At 36.7% G+C, this 22,793-nt stretch overlaps 2 protein-coding genes across 5 annotated transcripts; one reads left to right on the top strand and one right to left on the bottom strand.

The window, feature by feature from the left end:
- Positions 1–981: 981 nt before the first annotated feature.
- LOC146908736 (AT-rich interactive domain-containing protein 1-like) lies at positions 982–6,948 on the top strand. Of its 4 annotated transcripts, none has more exons than XM_085729820.1 (4): positions 982–1,248; positions 1,861–2,961; positions 5,461–6,314; positions 6,448–6,948. In XM_085729820.1, exons 2-3 carry the CDS (start codon positions 2,005–2,007, stop codon positions 6,304–6,306), a joined length of 1,803 nt encoding a protein of 600 aa, XP_085585946.1. In that variant the 5' UTR covers positions 982–1,248; positions 1,861–2,004; the 3' UTR covers positions 6,307–6,314; positions 6,448–6,948. The 4 variants fall into 4 exon arrangements, with proteins under 4 accessions (XP_085585946.1, XP_085585944.1, XP_085585945.1 ...); XM_085729818.1 differs by having other exon boundaries at positions 6,442–6,948; XM_085729819.1 differs by lacking the exon at positions 982–1,248 and adding an exon at positions 1,426–1,675.
- Positions 6,949–11,085: 4,137 nt separating this feature from the next.
- On the bottom strand, positions 11,086–22,536 carry LOC146908735 (chromatin remodeling ATPase BRAHMA-like). Its single transcript, XM_085729816.1, has 15 exons — positions 22,157–22,536; positions 21,855–22,044; positions 19,431–20,753; positions 17,842–19,155; positions 17,507–17,622; positions 17,207–17,294; positions 17,034–17,120; positions 16,786–16,878; positions 16,614–16,697; positions 16,338–16,541; positions 15,165–15,407; positions 13,519–15,063; positions 12,881–13,420; positions 12,232–12,483; positions 11,086–12,061 (listed from the first exon to the last, which is right to left on the bottom strand). The coding sequence occupies exons 2-15, from the start codon at positions 22,020–22,022 to the stop codon at positions 11,441–11,443; spliced, it is 6,678 nt and encodes a 2,225-aa protein (XP_085585942.1). The 5' UTR covers positions 22,023–22,044; positions 22,157–22,536; the 3' UTR covers positions 11,086–11,440.
- Positions 22,537–22,793: the final 257 nt, after the last annotated feature.

Here is a 22,793-nt window from a genome sequence, read left to right as displayed (position 1 = left end):
TGAGACGGAACAGATCCCCACCACAGAAAACTGCCACCCACCTCCGAGACGGCAGAGGAGGGGCGACAACAATAGATCGACACAACCACCATCACCAAACAGTGGACGACGACTGCAACAATCTCAAAACCTAAAACAAACAGAGTAACAAACAACACAAAACGGAACCAGATAAACGAGCACGCAAAACAGAAAACAAAAAAAAACTGGTGCAGATCTGGAGCAGCAAAAACCACAATCGGCAAGACACAAGCTATGATGTCGTCCCCAACACAGCAGATCAGAACTAAATTAAAGCATCTGATTGACAGTGAAACCAAAGGTAGCCGGAACTGACAGAACCACCATACCACCTCGGATTAGACGAAAGAAATGATGAGCTAGAATGGAGATAAGCAGAACCGGAGGAGGGACATCAGTGGTTGACTTGAGTTGATATGATGGTGTTGACTTGATACCTTGGAGTATACTCCTCATTAATGTCTCAAGTTCGATTCCCCCAGATACCAATTTGGGTGGGATAGTTTAACATCTTCAAGAAAGAAAAAAAACGTCCTAAGGTGTTCTTTGTCTCAAATTGAAGCATCACCCTCTCACCAAATTTTTTTTATTCCAAAACAAAAATCTTCATTAAAAAATTAGGGATCATAAATCTTTAAATGAATAAAAAAAACGTTGAATTTACAATGAATTTGATTGATTTTGTACTATCAATATTTTTTAAAAATTAGGAATCGTAAATCTATAAATGAATAAGAGACATCCTTTCAAATGATACCCCCATATGATATGATGATGACTCTATCTCATGACCTATTCTTCCTTTAACACAGAAACTCATTATCCATTTGTTTCAATATTTCCTAACCCCAACCCACTATGAACCTATCCAAAAGCCCAACTCAACCACACAACCATGGTTAAATCTAACCATGGTTAATAAACCCTTCTATAAAACAATCAATACCACAATAAAAGGGTGAATTTTCTCATCCCTAACCACAATCCCTATCAAAAAGTTTCATCTCTCCCCCATCTCAAATTCTCACCTCTTCAAATTCTCCTCTTCTCCTTTTCTTTTTCCCTTGAGAGAAATACACAAAAACAAAAAGGTTTGGGCTAGGACTTAAAATAAAAAAAGTTTTGAGAAAAATTAGGCAAAAAGTGGGTACCAAAACAAAACTCACCACAAGATTTATCTTGAAAGCAACTATTCTCTCCTCCACCTCTTATTCCCACACTTCCATGGTATGTCTCTCTCTCTCAATTTTATTTTTTAATCTCCAATCAAAAATATATTATACTTTTTTTACTCTAATTCAAAATCTAGGATCTGTTTGGGTAGAAAATTAATTTTATTTTCTGAAACAATATTTTCAGATTTCCATAGACCTATAAACCTAGATCAAATCATTTTTTCTTTTCAATAATATCATTTTTTCAGATTTGCAAAAAACCCTCTTAGATTTTTGAAGAATAGGGTTTGTATCTGTTCAAAACTTGAACTTTGACCCCTCCATTTTTTTCATCAAAAACACCAATCATCTGACATAGAAACAATGCGCGGGATACCCAAAAATTTTCCTCACTCTCTCTCTTCTATATCTATACACAAAGTTTAGATATAGAGAGAGAAAGTGTAAGCACAAAGCTTTCTCTCTCCGAAATTCATCTGGTACCTTTTCACATTTCTTACGCTAAATGCTTCAAAACCCAGTTTTGCTTTTTTGTTTTCAGCTTTTTTTCGTGGGTTTTGTTAGTTTTTGGGATGCGGGTCGGGTTCAAAATTGAAACTTTCTAGCTTGGTTTTGTTTTTGATTTTTTTGTTGTTGTTAATGATGTTTTTGATATGCATGACAGGGTTGTTGTGGAGCTTGGTGAAACCCTAGAGAAGAGTTTTGGAGATGAAGATGGTGCGATTGTTTTTGTAGATTTATTTGTTGTTCTGTTAAGTGTTAAGTTCATTGGTGGTTTTTTTTTTTGTTTTTGAAAGAGATCTAGAAAATGTTGGGTAGTGAGCAAACTTTAGATTTGTATAAGCTGTTCATGGTGGTGAAGGACAAAGGTGGTTATGATGTTGTTTGTAAGAATGAGTTGTGGGATTTGGTTGGGGAAGAATATGGGTTGGGTGTGAAAGTTGGTTCTTCGGTTAAACTTGTTTATAGTAAGTATTTGAGTGGTTTAGAGACACCTTTGAAGAATGTCGTTGATGGTGAGTTCCCGAAGCGTGATTTAGTGGGCGATAGAGTTAAGTTTGGGGAGCGTTTAACGGAGTTGCAGGCGGAGTTGGTGTTGGATGATTATGGTGAGGGAGATGTCGGGGATGAAGTCAAGAGTGTATACGGATGTAGGAAGAAGTTGTGTGATACTAATAGAGTGAAGGTTGTGAATCCGGAGTTGAATGCGACTGAACTCGAAAAGGTATATGAGTACATTGATGGGAGGAAGATGTCTGGCACTCATAAAATGAAGGACACAAATCTTGTGTCTAATATGGCCAAGAAAGTTGAGAGTGAAGGACTAGTTGACGTGCTTATGCAGGATTGTAAGACGAATGAGACTAGTCTCAGAAAGTTGGTTAACCAAAATGCTGCAATGGAGATAATGGATGATGTATCCGATGTAGCAAACAGCATGCCTGGATTGTCAGATGGAAGCAAGAGTTGTGCTAATGATGACGCCAATGAAAGTGGCGATGATGTCTTGATGTTGGACCCATCTAGTGTTAATAAAGAGAGCTTTGGTCGTAAAAGGAAGAGAGACGACTCGATGTCAGAAATGCAAAGTTGGGTTACTAGAACTGCAAAGAATCCTTGTGATCCTGTGTTAGGTTCAATGCCTGAAAAGTCAAAATGGAAGTCTTACGGTAATCATGAGATCTGGAAGAAGGTTTTGTTGTTTCGAGAAGCTGCCTTTCTGAAAAAAGATTTTGGATCAGACTGTGAAAAACTCAGCTGGCTGGTAAGTAGAAAACAACTATACACTCTTTGTTTGTCATTGATGATGTTTGAAATATAATGTAGGGTTGTATGTCACTTTTTGTGCTGAGACCATGCATCATGGAAAATATTGCCAATGTTATTTGATGTTGGTCCTTTTGTCATTAGCATTATAATTTATAATTATTGTATTCATGTCCGTAGTCATGGATGTTGTGTTTCTCTTCTGTTTGTTTTTACCTTGTTGAATGGTTGTTAGGGGGCTACTTTATCTTTTATTTATTTATGGTGTGCTTCCATAACTTAATCCTGTAATTTTACTCTCTCCATCCAACAATGAGCGACCCATTTGCAAAAATAATATGCCCCAAAATAGATGTACCGTTCAATCTTCAATGTAATATTTATTATTTCTTTTCCTATTGTATGATCTAATTAATATTACATTCATCACTTCCAACTCAACATGTATTATGCATTTATGATAATGATGAAAAAATCAATACTTGATAAGGTTGATTGATAGAACTACCTACATGGGGTTGGTTGAGTGGTAAGGGACTCGAGAGCCTTAAGCAAATGGTAAGGGGGTTTGACCCTTGGCTCTTGCATAAGGAGAATACCCAGTTGGGTGTGGAAAATCCATCTTGTACCCAACAGAGATTGGTCACGGTAGTGGATACTTCGTACCTATAACATGGTTATAAAAAAATACATACGTGATGCAATGGTTATGAAAAAATGTTAATTTGGTAAAACTATTATCCTCTTTATTTCATTCATAATATTTCCTTAGTATTGTTTATTCTCTTTTCATATGTGATGCAATTCTATTTACTTTGTGACTCTAATTTTTCATCAAAAGTTCCGCGATGTGCCATAAGTTTTTGTGCCACATAATAAGCACTATAAATTATTGTGTAAAATTTAAAATTTGAATTCTCTATTTGGTCCGACTTCTAGTTCGTCACACCACCTTATGAGGTATTGTCTGCTTTGGGTGTAAGCCATTTGCAGTTTTATCCTTTATAAAAGGCACTTCATTAGAGTGTTCTTAATAAGTTATCTTAAACTCGATCCCCAAGTAATATGAAACTTTTTGGTGTGCCGGAACAGCAGGCCCCTATTGAGGCTAAGGGAGTAAAGGGTCTGTCAACCATTGTGCATGGCTTAAACCCCGTTCCACAAATGGCGCCAATGTTCCGACCTCAAGTCCGCCACACCTCCTTTCGAGGTATTCTGTGACTGATTGAGGTCAGAACATTGGTGCCGTCTATGGGAATCAAGGTTCCATGCCACGTTTGATGGCTGACAGACCCTTTAATCCCTTTGCCTCGATTGAGGGCTATTGTTTCGGTACACCTAAAAGCCTCACATTGTATGGGAATGGAGGCCAAATGTCTTTTATAAACAAAACACACTCCTCAATCCAACGAGGCGGACAAAACCATGGGAGCTCACACAAGACCCAAAGTGGACAATACCTCGAAAACAGTGATGTGACTTGAGGTCGGAACACTATTCTTATTATAGACAACACCAAATTAAATACTTCATTGATATTCTATTTATGATGAGAATTCATTGTTCCACAATTCAAAATTTTGAATTTATCACATTCGCAGGAAATTCAATTTTGAACTTTTGCTGATTTATTTTTGAGGAGAGAAATTATTAAATTTTATTAAACTATTGCTAATTTAATGTTACTGTGTGTTTGGGAAGAGGGTTTAGGAGGGGAAGGGAGGGGAGGGCTTACATTCCTTTTTTAATTTAAAGACATTATAAAATGATTTTAAAAAAATTGAATTAACAACATGATAAATGATCATATAATACTTCAAAAACACTTAATTTATCTTAAAAAGACATTTTACATTGTTCGTAATTTAAAAAATAAAAGTGAGCCCTCCCCTCCCTTCCCCTCCTAAACCCTCTTCCCAAACACACCCTTAGATTCTATAGATTGATTCAAAATTGTGTGCTGTATCATCAATTAAATTATTCTGTCTATCACATTGGTATAAATCTAGTTTTGTTGAAAGCAAGCTCAACAAAAAAGCCAGAAAAAATGCAATAGAAGTTTGCCTCATACTTTTGGTCTTCTATAATACTTATGTACTCCCTCAACTTGAATGTGTGTGTATTCTTTGAAAATAATTTGAGACTATTTAGTATATTAATTTAAAACATGTAATACAATTGCATTTCATGTGACAGGATAAGATTCTCCAAATTTATGTTACTGTCTTATTGAAGGCATGAATAATATAATAGATTAATGAACCCTTTTTCTGATGTTACCTTGAAACAACAGAGGGTTCACTTGTTATTCATTATCTTAAGTGTCTAGTAAGTACTTAAAATTTATAGATAAGTTTTTCATTGAAGAAATTTCTCTGTTTTTGGATGATAGAGGTCTTTTTCGTAGCTGGTTCTTGAGATAACTTGAATATTTGTCTAAATATTGCCACCTGGTATCATTGAATCAAGAGTTGAAACTTTCTTCTACCATTTTTAGGCTCAGAGGATGCATCCTTCCATGTATGATGATAACCTTGGGACAAATTACAATCTTAGACAACGGATCAAACGTGACAATGGGGTTTTAGTTGGAAAATCTGCATCTATCTTGCAAAGAACACCTGATTCCGAAGCTAAGGAAAAGTTACTCGACTCCTGTGTTCCAGAATCAATTCTTGATGCACCTCCCACGGTGAATATCCCTCTCGGGCCAAACCATCAAGCTGAAGTGCCCGAATGGACTGGCACAACTCACAAGAGTGATTCTAAGTGGCTGGGAACTCAAATATGGCCACTGCAAATCGTAAAATCCGAACTTTTGGAAGGGGAACCTGTCGGAAAGGGAAGACAAGATTCATGCCGTTGCCAGGTACAGGGTTCTGTCGAGTGTGTTCGATTTCACATTGCTGAGAAAAGCGCTAGACTCAAGCTGGAAATAGGTGTGGCCTTTTACCAGTGGAATTTAGACAAAGCAGGGGAAGAAGTGAGGCGATGCTGGACAGCTCAAGAAGAGAAAAAGTTCAAAGATGTAGTGAAATCGAACCCTGCTTCGCTTGATAGATGTTTCTGGGACGATATTTTCACAACATTTCCTAAGAAGAGCAGGGAAAGTTTAGTCAGCTACTACTTCAATGTCTTTCTTTTGCAGCGCAGAGGATACCAGAACAGGCATACTCCTGATAACATTGACAGTGATGATGAAGAATCGGAATTTACACCATTGAAGGGTGCTTTTGGACATCAAACTGATAAATCAAACAGCATCACCTTATTATCCCCTAAGAAGCCACAGCCAACGCCACATACAAAAGGAAGACAGCTAGTGCATGGCCTCAAATCATGAGCTTCATTGTAAGTGAACATTTTGAAAATTTTCTCTCTTCGCTGTAACAATTTTTCTGTATCAAATGGATCTCTCTCCTTGCATAGAATATAAAATCATCATTGCTATTAAGGACTAATGATTGTTTTGGTGTAGGGTCAGCTATGAGGTAAAAGATGCTGCCTTTGGTGGTGGAAGCAGCTAACTAGTAACTTTGAAGATCTGACTTGTTACAAGTTAAAGTTGCTTTTTGTTCATATGCATTCAATTTTGAGACTTTACAGTGATGCATTGCAGCCACATATTCCCTTAGTTACACATTTTCACCAGGTTGTGACAAGGGTTGCATCACTGTTAAAACAACTGCGTCAGGAATACACAACAATTTTATTGTAGATGGTCATGAAACATATGCACCAAAATTAACTTGAACTTCAGCTTATCTGAGTTTCTATATGGATGTTTTTCAATACAATGTGGAAATTATTTTAGGCTCAGGTTTCTGCAAGTTTGTCAATTACCTTTTCTATATGCCAACTGGCAAGTAATTATACTTTCTACATGGATCTGAGATATTACATTGACCCTTTAAATAGGTTATATGGGAGGAGTCAATTGTATTTGGTTTGCTTGTTTCGTCTTTTGCATGGATATTTTCTTGAAGGTGTTTTTTGTAGTGTTTACTTTCATTTACCATTTAACTCCGTCCATAGAAAACATCCAAACTAAGATAGCTTTTGATAACCATAACTTGCATCATTGCTGATTCATTTAGACAAGGTATGGGTTATCATCGCAATGTTTGAGAGTTTAGAAGGGGAGATAAAAAGAGTTGTAGGAAGTGGGAAGGATGAAAGGGAAAGGGTAGGATTCTCTTCCAACTTAAGGAGTGGAAGAAGGATATTGTTGATGTAAAGATGGTATGAGATTGAATCGCAGCTTTAAAATTTGTAACAGAACAAGATAACTTTAATGTCATTAGTGTTTATGCACCTCAAGTTGGGTTAGAATGCCTTAAAGTAAAGTTTTGGGAGGAGTTAGAATGTTTATTTCAGGATATACCGCTAGGAGAAAAGTTATTTCTAGGAGGGGATCTAAAAGGACATCTAGGGAGTGTATCAAGAGGTTTTGAGGGGTATAGCCTCTAGGAGGTTAATGTAAAGGGTAATTCCATAGAGTTTTTAGTCTACTTTTGATCTTACTTTTGCCAATAGGTACTTTAAGAGAAGAGAGGAGGATCTTGTCATATACAAGAGTGGGGTGACATCTCAAATAGATTTCTTCCTTATTAGATCATACAAAATGATTTACTTTGACTATAAAGTCTTATCACGAGAGTGTTTGACAACTCAATAGAGAATTGGTTACGGCTATAATGATTAAGAGGAGCACGAAGAGAAGTCATAGTGAAGCTCCACATATCGAATGATGGCATTTAAAGGGTAAAAATAAAAGATTTTCCAACATTAGATCTTAGACGGAGGTTATGGGTAGCCATATGGAAGTGTAAATGATATATGAGACAAGATGTCATACTAGATTAGAAAAGTAGCAAAAGAGAAGTTGAAAAAAATCAAAAGGTTTTGAACTTAGAGGTAATGAATCTTGGTGATAGAACATAAGTGTTAAGAGTAAAGTTAAAATCAAAAGGGAATGTTTTAAAGATTGACCTAAGTGTAAAAATACTGAAATTTGAATTTTTAATTTTTTTTATAAGATTTTAGAAAGTGACCAAGAAGAAGATGATCAAAGCAATAACTCGAGCTTTTGACAGGTTATACCAATCCTTAGACATCAAGAAGGGAGAAAAATCTATATATATATATATATATATATATATATATATATATATATATATATATATATATATATAGGTCAAAGAAATATATATATTTTTTCACTTTTTTTTCATAAAAAATGATTTTTTTTTAATTATATGATCTAAGTAGACGAGTTGAACTTAACGAGTCAAACCAAGTTGTTCATAAACTTAAAAAGATCCGAACTCGAGTTAAAAAAAGGGTTAGTTTCAAACTCGAGTCGATTTTCAAGATGAACCAATTCTTATCGAGTTGAACTCAGACAAGTTCAACTCAACTCATTTCCATTCCTAAAATGATGATTTTTTATTGAGTAAAAATGGAGAGTTTGTTCTCTTTGGTTCTAGGATATGTATTTCTGACTTATCGGTTTGCCGTGGCGCTAATCATCGACTTATCAATCAGAACCTGCAACCTGATTGTGGTGTCCTCTTAACATAACAATATGATATTCACCCTAATTGTGGCGTATTTCCACCTTCTCCACACTCATGACTCCTTATTCGCTTCCAATGGCTTTACGATCCACGTCTGGAGACTTTGATCAAGTAAAATGTATTAAAGATGAAGAATGTAAAGTTTTGGTTCATAATTTTTTTTTTACTTGCTCCGTCTCAAAATAAGTGACCTAGTTTGACTATGTGCACTATTCACCTAACATATTTTGACCATATTTTTCTACTATTATATAAAAACAAATGGTAACATAAAATGTTGGGTTTGTCTCAACGAAAATTTTCAAAATATCAAACTTTTATAATTTTTTTAATACATAATTCAAGATACTCCATCCGTTCCTTTTTAATTGTCACTTTTTGACTTTATACACAAACCAAGATAACAAGTATATTTTACTACTTTTGATGCAACGATTTATCTTTTTCCCATATTAGCCGTCATCATTTAATATCTCATTTCATATATTTATCTCCCTGCAATAAATAACTAAGAGTAATATAGGTAAAACAACATTTAATGTTGTACCGAGCTTTGAAAGTCGCAGTTAATTAGAAACAAAAAAATTCTACAAAAGTGAAAATTAAAAAGGAACGGAGGGAGTATTAAAGTTCAAAGATGTGCATTGACATGTGCGTAACAGTCAACAATGTCACTTATTTTGGGACGGAATGAGTAATTAATATCATCGGATTCAAGAGCACAAGGAAAAAGAAGTGTTAAAAATGACGAGTAATAACAAGACAGTTGGACCAGAAAACATAGTAAAGTGTGAAAAGTCTGAGATAGAGGCATTGGTGGCTCACCAAACTTTTCTGTGAAATTATTAAAGTAAAAAATACCAGTCACAATAAAGAGGGTTTGAATTATGATCCTTTTGAATTTTTGACTTATTCTTAACTTTGAGAACAAGTTCAGATATATGAAGTATGTATTCATATGAATTTGATACAGGAAGAGAATGTATGTGTGTATGTGCTTCTGATCTATCAAAATGAAGAGATTAGGGATAGAGAAGAAGATTCAATCAAATTATCATGGTGCTTTGAGATATTTTGTCAACTTCTTAACTCTTTTATCTTCTTTTTTTGGTCAACATGACGATACAAAAATTTGACAGCCTTTTCAGACTTTTTGCAACCACACAATCAACATTTAAAGTCCTAAATAGGAATAGTGATGCCTCAACCATCGACCTCAAGCGACCTCCGCTTATTCCTAATAAAATCCTGATAACCTGAGAAATCCATCAACCCCTAATTAGTATCATCATCAAACAACCTAATAGGAGAGTGATAAAACAGTCCTCCTAATAACGTTATTTAAGAACAATTAAGCCACAACTAACTTCACTATTTGGAGATCAAGAACCTATCAATTCTGCTCATAAAATGACCATTTCAACTAAACCAAGTAAAAAACAGCTACCAACCAAAGGAAGATCAAACAATGTTGATTTTGAAGACGACCAATTCAAGATAGCATTTTAACATGTTTCTAAAATGATCTCAACTTTACTGTGGTTTTTTTTTTTTTTTTTTTTTGCATTTCTAACCTTTCAAATATCATAAACATGCAAACCATATTGTTTCACTTTTCCTCCTAGAATTCAACCCGAAAATAAATTGAGTTAGAGTTTTCAATGTTATGCTAATCATCTATCCTCAATCAACGAGACACATCCAAACTTTTGAAACAAAAGAGGACATTAAAAAAGCAAATGGCCATGTTGTCTTTCTCACACAGGAATAAAATTATGCCACACCTTCATATTGAAATCCTCATCCAACAGGATATTACTGTTTGTCAGAACTTTATAAGCAGAGCTACCAGTGTAAGTGTGTAACATCCCAATGGACCTTCTTTCCACACAAAACCATCACAAGTATTGTATCTAAATTTAACTCTTCCCTATTCAAATATAAGGTGTTGAAGCAATTATTTTCCCAACGGAATAACTCTCTTCAGCATCCAAACTCCCACTCTCAAATACAACATTTTTTTTATTCAACGTTTTCTTATATATAGGCCTGGATATAGTACTATTATACACACCATATGTAGCATAACCTCATTTTAATATTTTTGAAGTGGATGATATGAAAACTAGATAAACCAGTACAAATTTCATATATGATATTATTGAACAAAGTATTTTATAAAAAATTATTGTTTAAAGTTTATATTTTACGATAAAAATATAGTTTAAGGATCAAGAGATAAATGAGTTGGAGAAAAACATGGTTTTTGATAGAACACTATGGTTGTTTGATTCATGTAGCCGATCACACTTGATAGGATAAAGCTTGGTTGTTGTTGTAGGATGAGTCCATAATCTTTTTCTACTAAACTCTGATAGAGTTTACCTAGTGTGACTGTGACAATAATTATATAAATTATGTTTTCAATTGTAAAAAAATAAATAAACTTTCAGAGTATATATATAATCCACAGTAAATTAACTTTCGGTTAGTTCAAATGAAAAATTCATAACTTAACTATCTATAACTATAATTTGGAAGGATTTGTTGTCAATGGGGGAAAAACAATACCATGTAGAAACTAATTATTAATCCTTGAAATCTTGAATGGACGGACTAATATGAACCAGCAAGTCACTCACCAGCAGATATGTCTAAGGTAAAATCAGTTCCTGCAAGATGCAGCATATACCCAATGAAAAAATTAAATCGCCTGTAGTATAACCCCATTGAAGGTAGCTCTAAAATACACAGGAGGACCTAACTCTATATTATTAACAGTTTAGGCTGAACAACTCTATCAATGGATAACAAGGGCCACTAAATTTTTTTTTCTTCCTGAAACTAACAGCAATGTTGCCAATTATATACCATCCTTTGTATCACTTGAAAAAAAATCTACATATGGCTTGGTCTCCTTTTCCCTGAATCTGTTCTCATCCGCTTCACGGGGTTCGCCCATCCAACCGACCCGCCAGACCCATTTGATGTATGTGCATGGCCAGCCCTAGGGGTAGAACCTGACCCTGGAATTGGACTGCTCGTAACAGCATGAACCATGATATGTGGTGAAACAGGACCAGCTGAACCGATCCTAAGCTTCGCCGATGATTTATCCCCCCTCTCATTTCTTTTCTTCTTGCATACAACTAGGTCACCTGGGTGAGTAAGCAGTGAAGGACTATCCTGTTGAAGTTGCTCCCTGACACTGCCACTACCACTTCCAGTTCTTGATGCCTTCTGAGGCAATTGGACTTTGATCCTGCTACTTTCGCCGTTGGAAATGGATCCACGTTGCAGTGGCTTTTGTGTAGGGATTGGATCAGTCTCCATATCATTTTTCCCTCTCTTCCTCTTACTTGGAAAAACAGTTGCTTGCTTTGAGGATGCTCCAGCGTTGGCAGAAATTTGACTCGTAAAGGAAAGTGCACTTTTCGCTTCTCCGAAGTCAATGTCGGAAAATGTGGTTTTCAAGATGTCAAAGAAGAGATCATGAACTTTCCTTGCTTCAGTTCTTACCTGTAAATAATGATCACTCAAACTTTTAACCTTTGCAAAAATAGAGATCATATATAAACAATCCTAGGTCATTATCAATTTCATTCGACAGCCACCTTAATCATGCAAAATACAATTAATCAGTTTATGTTTCTGGAAAAGCCATTTTGAACAATGATAAGAAATCTCACCTCGTATGAGTACCCATAGAACTGCATTGCACTCTTCAACATGAATTGCGCATCAAAAACAAACTCCATTACTCCACTGTACTCCAATCTATTGATTCGCTGGTCAATCTTTCTTAAATCCAAGAGATTGTTCCCAGAACCACCAGCGAACCCAGAATTCTCAATCCTCTTCCATAAATCTGTCAGCAAAGGTACAATTTGATGGCCTTCCTTGTCTATTCTCCTTTGGATCTTGCTAATTACACTTTTGCACTGCAAGTACACAAGTTGTATGAGTTCGTATACTTCCACGTAGTGAGCAGGCAGACAAACAATGACAGGAAACATATCCAAATAGATTATTCAACATAAAGGTTAACAAAAAGGAGGCGAGATTAAAATTTGCACAGCCAACCGAAAGTTTTGGTGAAAAAACAGAGCAAATTAAGTAATATTGTCAGGGTCACATGACCATGTGGTAAAGAAACCTGCGATCAGATGCCCAAAAACTCATTTCAAATATATTTATATTTTATTATAATTTTGTGTAAGATTGGTAAGGGTTTCTGTTGGAAGTCCTTAAAACATTCAATGAGATCAATTCTATTCAGGAAAAAATAAGATAGATGCAGAAAAGTAAACACAACATTGATTACTTAATGATGCATACCCGTCTCTGTATAATTTCAGTCATATCAGTGACATGAGCTGAAGATCCACGTAAATTGTTAGGCTTCCCCTTCAACCTTTCTCTAGAGTGCTCATCATTGTCTTCTGAAGGAGCGGATGTGCAATTCAAACGACTGGACTTCGGTGAGACATGTAATTTGGATGCATTAGCTACTTTCCTTGCAGGTAACTTTCGCTTATTTTTTAATATTGATTCATTCTTGTCGTGCTTGTTGGAACTGGAATCTCCAAATGTTTTTGATTCTTGGTTGATCCTTGATTGCAATGGATATTTTTTGTCTGGTAAAAGAAATGATTGTCCACGTTGAAGAGATGCCATCTCACTGCCAGACTTATCCTCAGGCCTTTCCATGGTGTGACGAGGCCGAACACGAAGACTACGTTTACGTTTAATCTTGGGTTTCTGCAAAACTTGTTCTTCCTCACCTTCATCACGATCATGAATCCAACTTCCCGACTGTTGATGATACATGTGAGATTCACCAGATACTGCAATTTCCCCTTCCTCTAACTCATCTCCCTGTTAAATTTTATCAGAAGATATTAATAAGAATGCAATAGAATAAAACCACCTGGCAAAAGAATAAAATATTCAAAATACAAAATGAAGCCATGTACCATCTTTTTTGAGATCGAACTTGGCTTGGCATCCAGCGCAGACAGGGAAGCAAATTTCTGAGAAGAAACTGATGGTGACACTGCTTGTGTCAATCTTTGAACGCCTGCGGATGATGCTGAGGAACCACCTTCAACCACATTATTATTTCTAGCACTTTCTGAAGAAGACCTAGGACATTCATATTCAGCATCAGAAGGAGTAACATCATCCAACTTATCTTTATCCACAGGTTGCGCTATATCAGCCCCACTATACCCATCATCTTCAAACTCTCCTATCTCCCCTTCATCATGTGCAGAATCTTCATTTCTGTCTTCAGATATTTCTTCAGAGGAATCTTCCAACTCTTTATAACTAGGATTCTTTTTTCCCTTTGGTCGTCCCCTTCTCCTTTCAGAACCAATTTCAGTGGATTCCAATACAATATTACCACCAGATAAAGCATTCTTCTTTGATGGTCTTTTTGATGAAGCAGCAATAGCAGCATTCACTTCTCTTGTACTGGCTCGAATCCAATCAGGGACCTGATCATACCGAGTCATCTCCTCAAGCCAATCCTCTTCTTCATCCATTTGATCAAACAGTTCAACTTCCTCTTCATTCCTAGCAATCATGCGATTTACCTCCTGCAACGAAGGAACATCGTGGACGGTTTCTTGGCACCTTTCTTCATCATGCAATAATGTCTCCAAAGTCAAACGTCTCTCTTCATGTGTTGTCCTTTGATCAAAGCGTCCAGCATTAATAACCTCATCAGCCATATCTATCTTATATTGCTGAATATTGCTCCTTATGAGGCTCTCAATGGATCCTATATATCGATCCTTACCTGCAAGCTCATCCTCCATATCAATAGCGCCTCCACTTCTCATTTCATCCTCCTTCTGATGGCTAGAGATTTTGTCAACAACAGCTTCCATGTAGATGACTTTGACTTCTCTTTTTTGTCCAATGCGATGAGCTCTGGCCACAGCCTGCTCCTCATTTTTAGGGTTTGGGTCGGGATCATAAATGACAACTGTGTCAGCTGACTGAAGGTTAAGGCCTCTCCCAGCAGCCCGAATACTAAGCAGGAAGATGAAACAGTCCGAATTAGGGCTATTGAAGTCCACTATAGCTGATTCGCGGTCTTCCAAAGCTGTTGTCCCATCAATTCTTCTGTACACAAGTCGTCGCCATTGCAGGTACTCTTCCAATATGTCTAGGAGTTTTGTCATGGTACTGAACAGCAGAACTCGATGTCCTGTTCTTTGAAGTTTTATGAGAATTCTATCCAGCATCCACAATTTCCCACAACATTTTATCATAAAATCTTTAGATAAATCACTAAAGAATGGGTAATTAAGCAATGGATGGTTGCATGTTTTACGTAGCTCCATGCATCTGTTATTTAAAGTTTTATATTGCTTTGCCTGGTAGACTGGACTTTTTTCCATCCGACGTTGCTCCTCCTCAGGATTAAGACGAAGAGTTCCGGTGGATTTAATCCAGTCATAAATGGCACTCTGGAAGGCTGACATTCTACAGCGCAAAACTATAGATACCTGCAATGCAACACTGGTATCAGGATTATTCCGTTCATAAAAAACAAAAAAACAGAATTATGCCACACTTTAGAGTAAAAGGTTAAGAGCTGTAGTCAAACCTTTGGTGGTAGCGAGCCTTCAACCTCTTCAACACGACGCCTGAGCATGAAAGGCTCAAGAATCTGATGAAGCCGATGGATAATGATAACTTTCTTCTCTGTCTCAAGCCAATCATCCTCTGCATTTTGGTTGGGATCTTCCTTTTGAAATGGTTTCGAGAACCAATCATTGAAGGCTTTCTTATTGTCAAAAACCTCAGGAAGAAGTAGATTTAAAAGTGACCAAAGCTCCTTCAAATCATTCTGCAGAGAAAATTAAACCATTAACAATTTCATCAAGAAGATACGAACATCACAAAAAAACTCTAATCAATTGATCGGCAAAATGGCATCTACATGAAATTAACATATAGAACAAGAGTTAATATTTTAAACATTTACTACATATTTTATAAAGAAAGAGTCATCAAAATTACGAATTACTAGCCAGAGCGCTTTGACTACATTCCAGTAACAACTAAACAGCCACAATTGTCATTCCCATAATATGATATGCATATTTGACCCAAGGTCACGGTGACAACAAGAAACCTGTTTCGAGATTATTTATAATTAAAGTGTCACTCAAGCTTCAATAAACTTCATTGACATTATTCATTGAAGTGACATCTGACCGTAACCAAACAAACCCTAAGAACTACTAATTGGCTAAAAGCCTCAAACTACATCTTAGCATCAGCAATCAGGCAGGCATGGCAAGACTAGGACTTGAGCTCGGCAAAAGCTGAGTCTGGCCTTATGTGGATGATTTAAGTTTTTACTCCTCTCACTCAAAAAAGAACCAACAAATATCTTTGATACGACCGCTCGTAGAAGAGCTCTTTGGAAATCAAATGTGGACAATACACAGGCCCATTCTATTTTGTGCTGAAATTTTATTTAGAAGAACAGAGGCAGCAAAACGCCAATCGTATGACCCCTTGGCAATAAAGGATTTGATACCATGTGTCAAAAACCAATTCTCCAAAAAAAACTTAAGCTATATGGTGAAGACATGAATGATTTAAATATTGCTATTAGCTATCGAGGGAAGAACAAGCTGCACAACATAACAGAAACCTTGAAATTTTAAGATATGGTAATGTTTGGTTCAGTTGGGCTATAAAACATTATCTGAGTTTAAAGGAAATCACAGCAACAGTGCATATCATATCAAAGCAGAACAGAACAGACCTGTAAAGGTGTTCCTGTCAGAAGCAGGCGTCTGTGACACCGATATCTATCAAGATCACGAGCTAAAACTGATTCTCTATCCTTCATTCTCTGAGCTTCATCAATTATGACATACCTCCAATCAATCTTTGAAAGCTTTGATCGGTCATACATGATGAACTCATAAGTAGTCACAAGGACATTAAATTTCATAGCCATAACCTCCTGCAAATAAAACACTTAGCGCTGATTGAATTACTCCCAACAGTATACATCAATAGGTTGTGGCACACTTACTTGAGAAAATAATTTTGACCGATGATCCTTCGATCCAACATAAAAAATGCATGACACAGATGGTAACCATGTATGCAATTCACTCTGCATGGTCAATGCAATTTTCTGGGTTAAAGGCACACTTAATCACAAAGATAAGGAATATCGTTGAAACAAATGACTTGAAGCTCACCTTCCAGTTAACCAAAACAGCATTTGGAACTATTATAAGATGTGGGCCATAGTTTCCTTTAAATTCCATTAAATAGGCAATTAACGCCATAACCTGGTCAAGGAAGAAATATTTTAGTTGACAGGTGCATCTTCCACGTAAGACATAATGAATTTCAATATTAAGTGTAAAAATCACTCGTTCAAAAACACTTAATAGAGGTCACTCCCATTTTAAGGGAGGCGGACACAGCAAAACATTAGACTAACCTGGACTGTTTTGCCAAGACCCATCTCATCAGCCAAAATTCCATTTAATTTGTTGTTATACAAAGAAAGCATCCATTGCAATCCAACCTTCAAAAATAACATGCCATATACTTAAAAACTTACTCAAAGACGATAAGAAATTACAAACAACTTCACTAACTGGAGAAACCTACGAGTTGATACTCTCTCAGTGTTCCAGCCCGCAACATTGATGGTTGCCTTAAAACTTTTTCATTCACGGCATGAGCAAGGTTGTAATACCTGGTATGTGGCCAATGATTGTAACCAGTAGGCATCAGACATATTAATTATATAACAAACCAGTATGTGGCCAATAGTGCAGCACTAAAAAAATTATAAAATGGTATTGGTAAATTCCAAGCCAAAAGCCAGTACTACAATAAACCTGACCACAAGAATTCTTGTGCCAAAAGCCCAAAACTAGAGATACACAAAAATTGAATAAAACTTACTTGCTGACAGAAGACGAGCCATCTTTTGGAGCATTCATCTCCATAAAACGATTTCTAATCATCACTTCCTCTCCAGCACAAGCTGCTGCAGCTCTGACTTCTTCTTCAGAAAGACCCTTTAATCATAAAATAAATAATGGATCAATGATAAATACATGATTTCAGAAAGACATTATAAATCTTACATTAGAAAACATCGAAAATAGGTAGTTCAAAAATGAATGGCATGGAAAAAGAAATCAAAAGGCACTCAAATGTAAAAGTTTTCTCCCAGGCCATAGGAGTTTTCCTTTTCTTTTAAAATTTTAGGGAGAGGGGAGAGTAATGAACCATGCCTGCAGTCGTGCAGCAGCTGCTGCGGCTTTTGCTGACTCCTCTACTTCCTGTTGATTCTTGGCAGAAGTTATCTTACTTCCTAATTTTTGGAGATACTCTTCAGTCTGGGTTAAGAAAGTTGAAAGTACATTGTATCTCTCCGCAGCATCCCCTGGAAGGCTAGTCTGTTGCTCCAGCAACATCTCCCTATATCTGTCAACATCATTGTTCTTTAAGGCTTCCATTCTCTTATTTCTGTCATCATCCTTATTTTTTGAGAATTCTTTCAACATCTTCTCGTGATATTTGGCCACCCCTCTATTGCGAGCAGTACGAGCATCACGAATGGCCCAGTGAACTTCAAGAAGCTTCTTGCGCCATTGGAATATAGATTTCAGTTGCTTCTCCCTTAAAGCTTTCTGAGATGTCTGCACTTGTCTAGCGAGTTCCACACGCTGACGTTCACACAGCTTAACAAACTTGCGATATGGCCTGTCTGGCATTGCCATTATCTCCTGTTGCTGTTGATCAATCTCACCTCTTAAACATGCCTGGAGATCTAAAAGGCGGAGCTTTTTCTCTTCAATTTGCAACTTCAACACAAGATCTGGCCTAATTCTTTTCCTCTCTAAGTTTACCGCAAGTAATCCTTCAATCTTCTTTAAATTCTCAGCTCTTCTCTTGTTAAAGACTTCTGTGCCTTCCTCATAAAGAAGCTCTTTTACATCATATGCCAGAGACAAATTGTTGTTGTTTGCCATCATTGATGATCCAAAGGAATCTTGTTTCCTAGTGAAGAAAGGAAAATCAAATAGGGGCCCATAATATTTTTTTGTGGGTCCTGCATCCTTTGGAAGGCCAACAACAGTGCTTGACTGTGCAGGTTTATTAATCTGTGCAGTGTCAGTTACTGAAGCCTGGGAAGCGACAGCCTTTCCCTTATCTAATGCCAACTCATTTATAACAGGAACTCTGTTAATCACATGTTCACTTTTCTTGTCTGACTTAGAAGAGAATCCAGCGGAATGCTGCTCTTCATTTCCAGCAGAGACCTTTGTCACAGGAAGCATAGCTTGCATATGAACTTCTGCTCCGGTTGACTTCTGATCTCTTACAAAAGTTTCCTGCTTTGAAGAATTTCCATCAAAAGATATGATGGGTTGTGAATCCTTGGCCTTGGATTCGTTCTGCCTTGGTTGTTCTGCCACACTATTTCCCATAGATTTATCTTGATTCTGTGCTCCTGCAGAGTGAATTGGCTGCTGCACTTGCAAATCAAGAGGTGGTGGAGTAATGGCTTCAAGAAGTTCTTGGGGAAGTATACCATCACCTTTCTATCAACCAACAGAAAAAGAATATTAGTGAGCACAATTGTCATCAGAAATTATATTATATAGTTTTTTTTTTTTCATTTTTGCAAAGGATCAGATAATATATTATATAGTTTTTTTGCAAAGGATAAGATGTTATGGAGTATATCTTCGCTAGGCTTATATAAAAACAAAGAGTAGGCAAGCAGCAGAAGACAACCATAGACAATGAGAAATAAAGGGATATGATCACAAGTCAAATGGGCACCAAATAAATAAAAATTAAGGCAGAGATTAACCTTCAGCCGCCTAAATGCTAGTATTTGTGCTTTAAGAACATGAAGCTGATGTTTGGTAAAGCCGTTTACTTTTAGAGGCATCTGAGATGGTCCCCCTTGAGGTTTGGCGTAATTTCCAGAGCCCACTTCCTTTGTCGGCCCTCCATCCTGGGAAGCATGTTGGCTTAATTGCCTGACATACTGCATTTTTGCAGGTTCTGGACCAGATCTAGATGATGAAGCTTTTGCATTTAAAGAACTATCTGCGCCTAAGTTCTTGTTTGCAGAAGATTGTTGTGGATGCATAGAAGGCATTCCATTTACACCTACAATCGATTGCTTCAATGATCCTTGAGCATCTCTACCATGAAGACTGAATTGCTGCACTGCCGTGTCACTGGAGTTTCCAGCCACACCAGCATTGATGGGTAAGCCCAAATGGCTGGGTGGAGCTGTCTGCCTGGCTTTTACAGAACCTACCAGTGCAGACACGTCACTAGATGAATTAGCATGAGCAGAACCCTCACTTGCAACTGCCGGAGAAGTATCCTGCTGGTTTAAAACTGGGACAGAAGATGACTGAGCACCAATGCCAGTGTTGTTTTCCTTCGATTGTTGAACCATCCTTGATTGCATCAAGGAATTGAGCTGAGCCGCAAAGTTAGCATTTGCAGGTTGTGATAGATCAATATTCCGTTCATGTGCCCATGCCTGCATAGCTCGGAGTTGATCAGAGGTTGCAATCTGGTTGTTCATAGCAATTGGGATACTCTGTTGAGTCGCCAGTGCTTGCACAGGCCTTATATTATTCCCCGGCATCAAGTGTCCAATGCCTAGTCCCTGAGTTGAGGGCTTTCCTTCATTCTTCTTATCAGGAGCTAGCTGCTGTCCTTGCTCTACCCGCTTTTCACCATGTGAAAAATGTTCAGATGAATTCCTAGAAGATGATGATTCTTGGCCATGATTCACTGCCTGCATAGACATAAGGTCCTGCAACTTAAAATTTCCCATTCGCATTTCTTGATCCTTAACAGATGTGGGGCCTGACATCTCCATTTTAGATTGCTGCTGTGACTGCATTGCCAAAGCAGGTCTTTGTTGAGAACTCTGGAGAGCATACTGATAGTACGCCTGTTGGACAGGATTTAGCCTCTGCTGCTCAATGCCTTGAGCCTGGTTGGGTCCATGCTGAGCTAAAGCAAAAAAATTTCGAGACTGCGGAGGCAATTGCATGGCAGTGGAAGATGAGTAATTGTTATTCCCAAATACTCCTTGATGCCCTGCTTGATACGCCAGCACCGCTTCACTCCCTTCAGGTTTTCTAAGCAGTTGCTGTTGAAATGACTGCATATATACCAGTTGAGAAAATGTCATCATTCCACAGCAAAAATGATATGATTCAAGGTTGCAAAAAAAAAACATAAAATTACTATTACTATAACTTAGACCGCAATGCAAATTTCGTAGATCTCAAGACAAACACAAGTAGACAAATACTTTCAATTATACCATAAGCTAATTTGGTTCCTAAAACCTACAGAACATACAGAAATCAGCAATATATTAATGATCACACCATATTGAGAAGACTGCATTTGATAGAAAACTACAAGTTAAACAAGAAACAGACGATCTCAATTATAGGCATCAAACATTTTTACTAATAATTACAGAAAGTAACAGAAGCAGCAAAAACAATGAAGACGAATTGACAATTCACACAAGATGACGAAACAACACTTTTTAGCAAATTGCAAGTATATCTTGTTTGGTTACAATTCACAACTAATCAATGGTGTCCAACCTATATACTTAAGAGATAAATAAAAGGAAAATGGGGATCCAAAATTGAACAGTGTATTAAAATGTCAACAATAGCACCTGCAGAGAGAGAGAGAGAGAAAGAAAGACTAAAAAAGGGAGTTCATTAAACTCAAACACAAACCCAAGTTCAAAAAGGAAATTCCTAAAAAATGCAGAAAAAAATAAAATAAAATAAATAAAATAAAATAAGCAGAATAGTTATACTTGCCTGTAATATAACATCAGATATGAACAGAAATTAAAACCAAAGACCAATTAATTCCTAAGAAATTTGAAGTCAACAGAAGGGTGCAAACTGCTGAGTGTGATTAAAAGGTAGTCTAGAACTAAAATTCCAACCAATTATTTCCAAGTTCTGTTTAATGATTCCATTAATTTCCATAGTATCAATGGCTATAAAACAATTGGTTCAAAAAAAAATAAAAAAATACATAAACCTTACCAACCAATATGTATTAAAATAAATGCATAACATTCTCTTTTCCAAAGCCAATCATGTGATCCAAAATACTGACACAACTGAATTACCAGAACAACATGCAGAAGAATTTGTCATTACAGTAACACACATTCTACCAAAATTATCACAGAAATTCAGCTTAAACAATTCAAAATCCACACCTGTCTAGAACCACCCATTATCTGCTGTTGCTGCTGCAATGAGTCCAATCCCATGTGGGAAGCCGCCGAAGACGAAGAAGTCGGCGAGGCAGCCGCTGACGATGTCGACGCTGCCCGCCCTGCCGAATTCCGGACAGGCCCACCGCCGGCGCCGCCGTTGGATTGCATTAAGTCACACAAAATTCACCACCTACATTACCAAAAAACACCAAAATTTACCAAAATTGAGATCACTCCCACTGTAAAAAAAAATTAAAAATTCAAACTTTGAACAAATTAAAATCACCCAGAAATGCAATAACCTTAGAATCTCTCTTAATTTCAATAAAAACACATTATTTTTCCCTCCGATCACAAAATTCAAAAATTCATGACAACAACCCCCATTTTCATTTTCTCTCTCTAACTTCTGACACTGACACCAGCTTTTTCTCTCTCTAGAATCCAAAACCGCGACTTTCGGGTGCAATTGAGGAAGGATCTTTCACCGAATTTGACGGAAACGATTATTTCACACGCGATTTCGCAATTTCACAGTCAAACCCTAAGGGGCAATTTTTTTTTCAATTTTCGTTTTTCTTCACCAAAAATGTTACTTTTTTTGGTTCTGAGATTGGGTGAAGAAAAGGGTTTTCTTACTTCATCTTTTTTTTTTCAGTGATCTGTGTTGTTGTTTATGTATGAGAACGAGGCCATGAAATTCAGCTACAAATTACGGTTAAAGATTTACCTAAAGTAGTAATTAAAATTTACCCCTCTTTGTTATCAAAATTACACATCTAAACTTTTATGTACTAACTTTATTACTGGTAAAAAATAATTACCATGATATTTCATATATGAGAATTTTTACTGTCAAAGATTTTCTTCTGTTTTAAGTTTTTGCGTAAAGATATCTGATTCACATGAAAAATGTGTAGATTTTTTTTTTCTTCTCCA

The sequence above is a fragment of the Medicago sativa genome, chromosome 7, assembly GCF_051527215.1.
Source record: "Medicago sativa cultivar Bolivia chromosome 7, Bolivia_mono, whole genome shotgun sequence".
NCBI lineage: Eukaryota > Viridiplantae > Streptophyta > Magnoliopsida > Fabales > Fabaceae > Medicago > Medicago sativa.
Note: the sequence above shows the minus strand (reverse complement) of the source record. Positions and strands in the feature narration are given on the sequence as shown.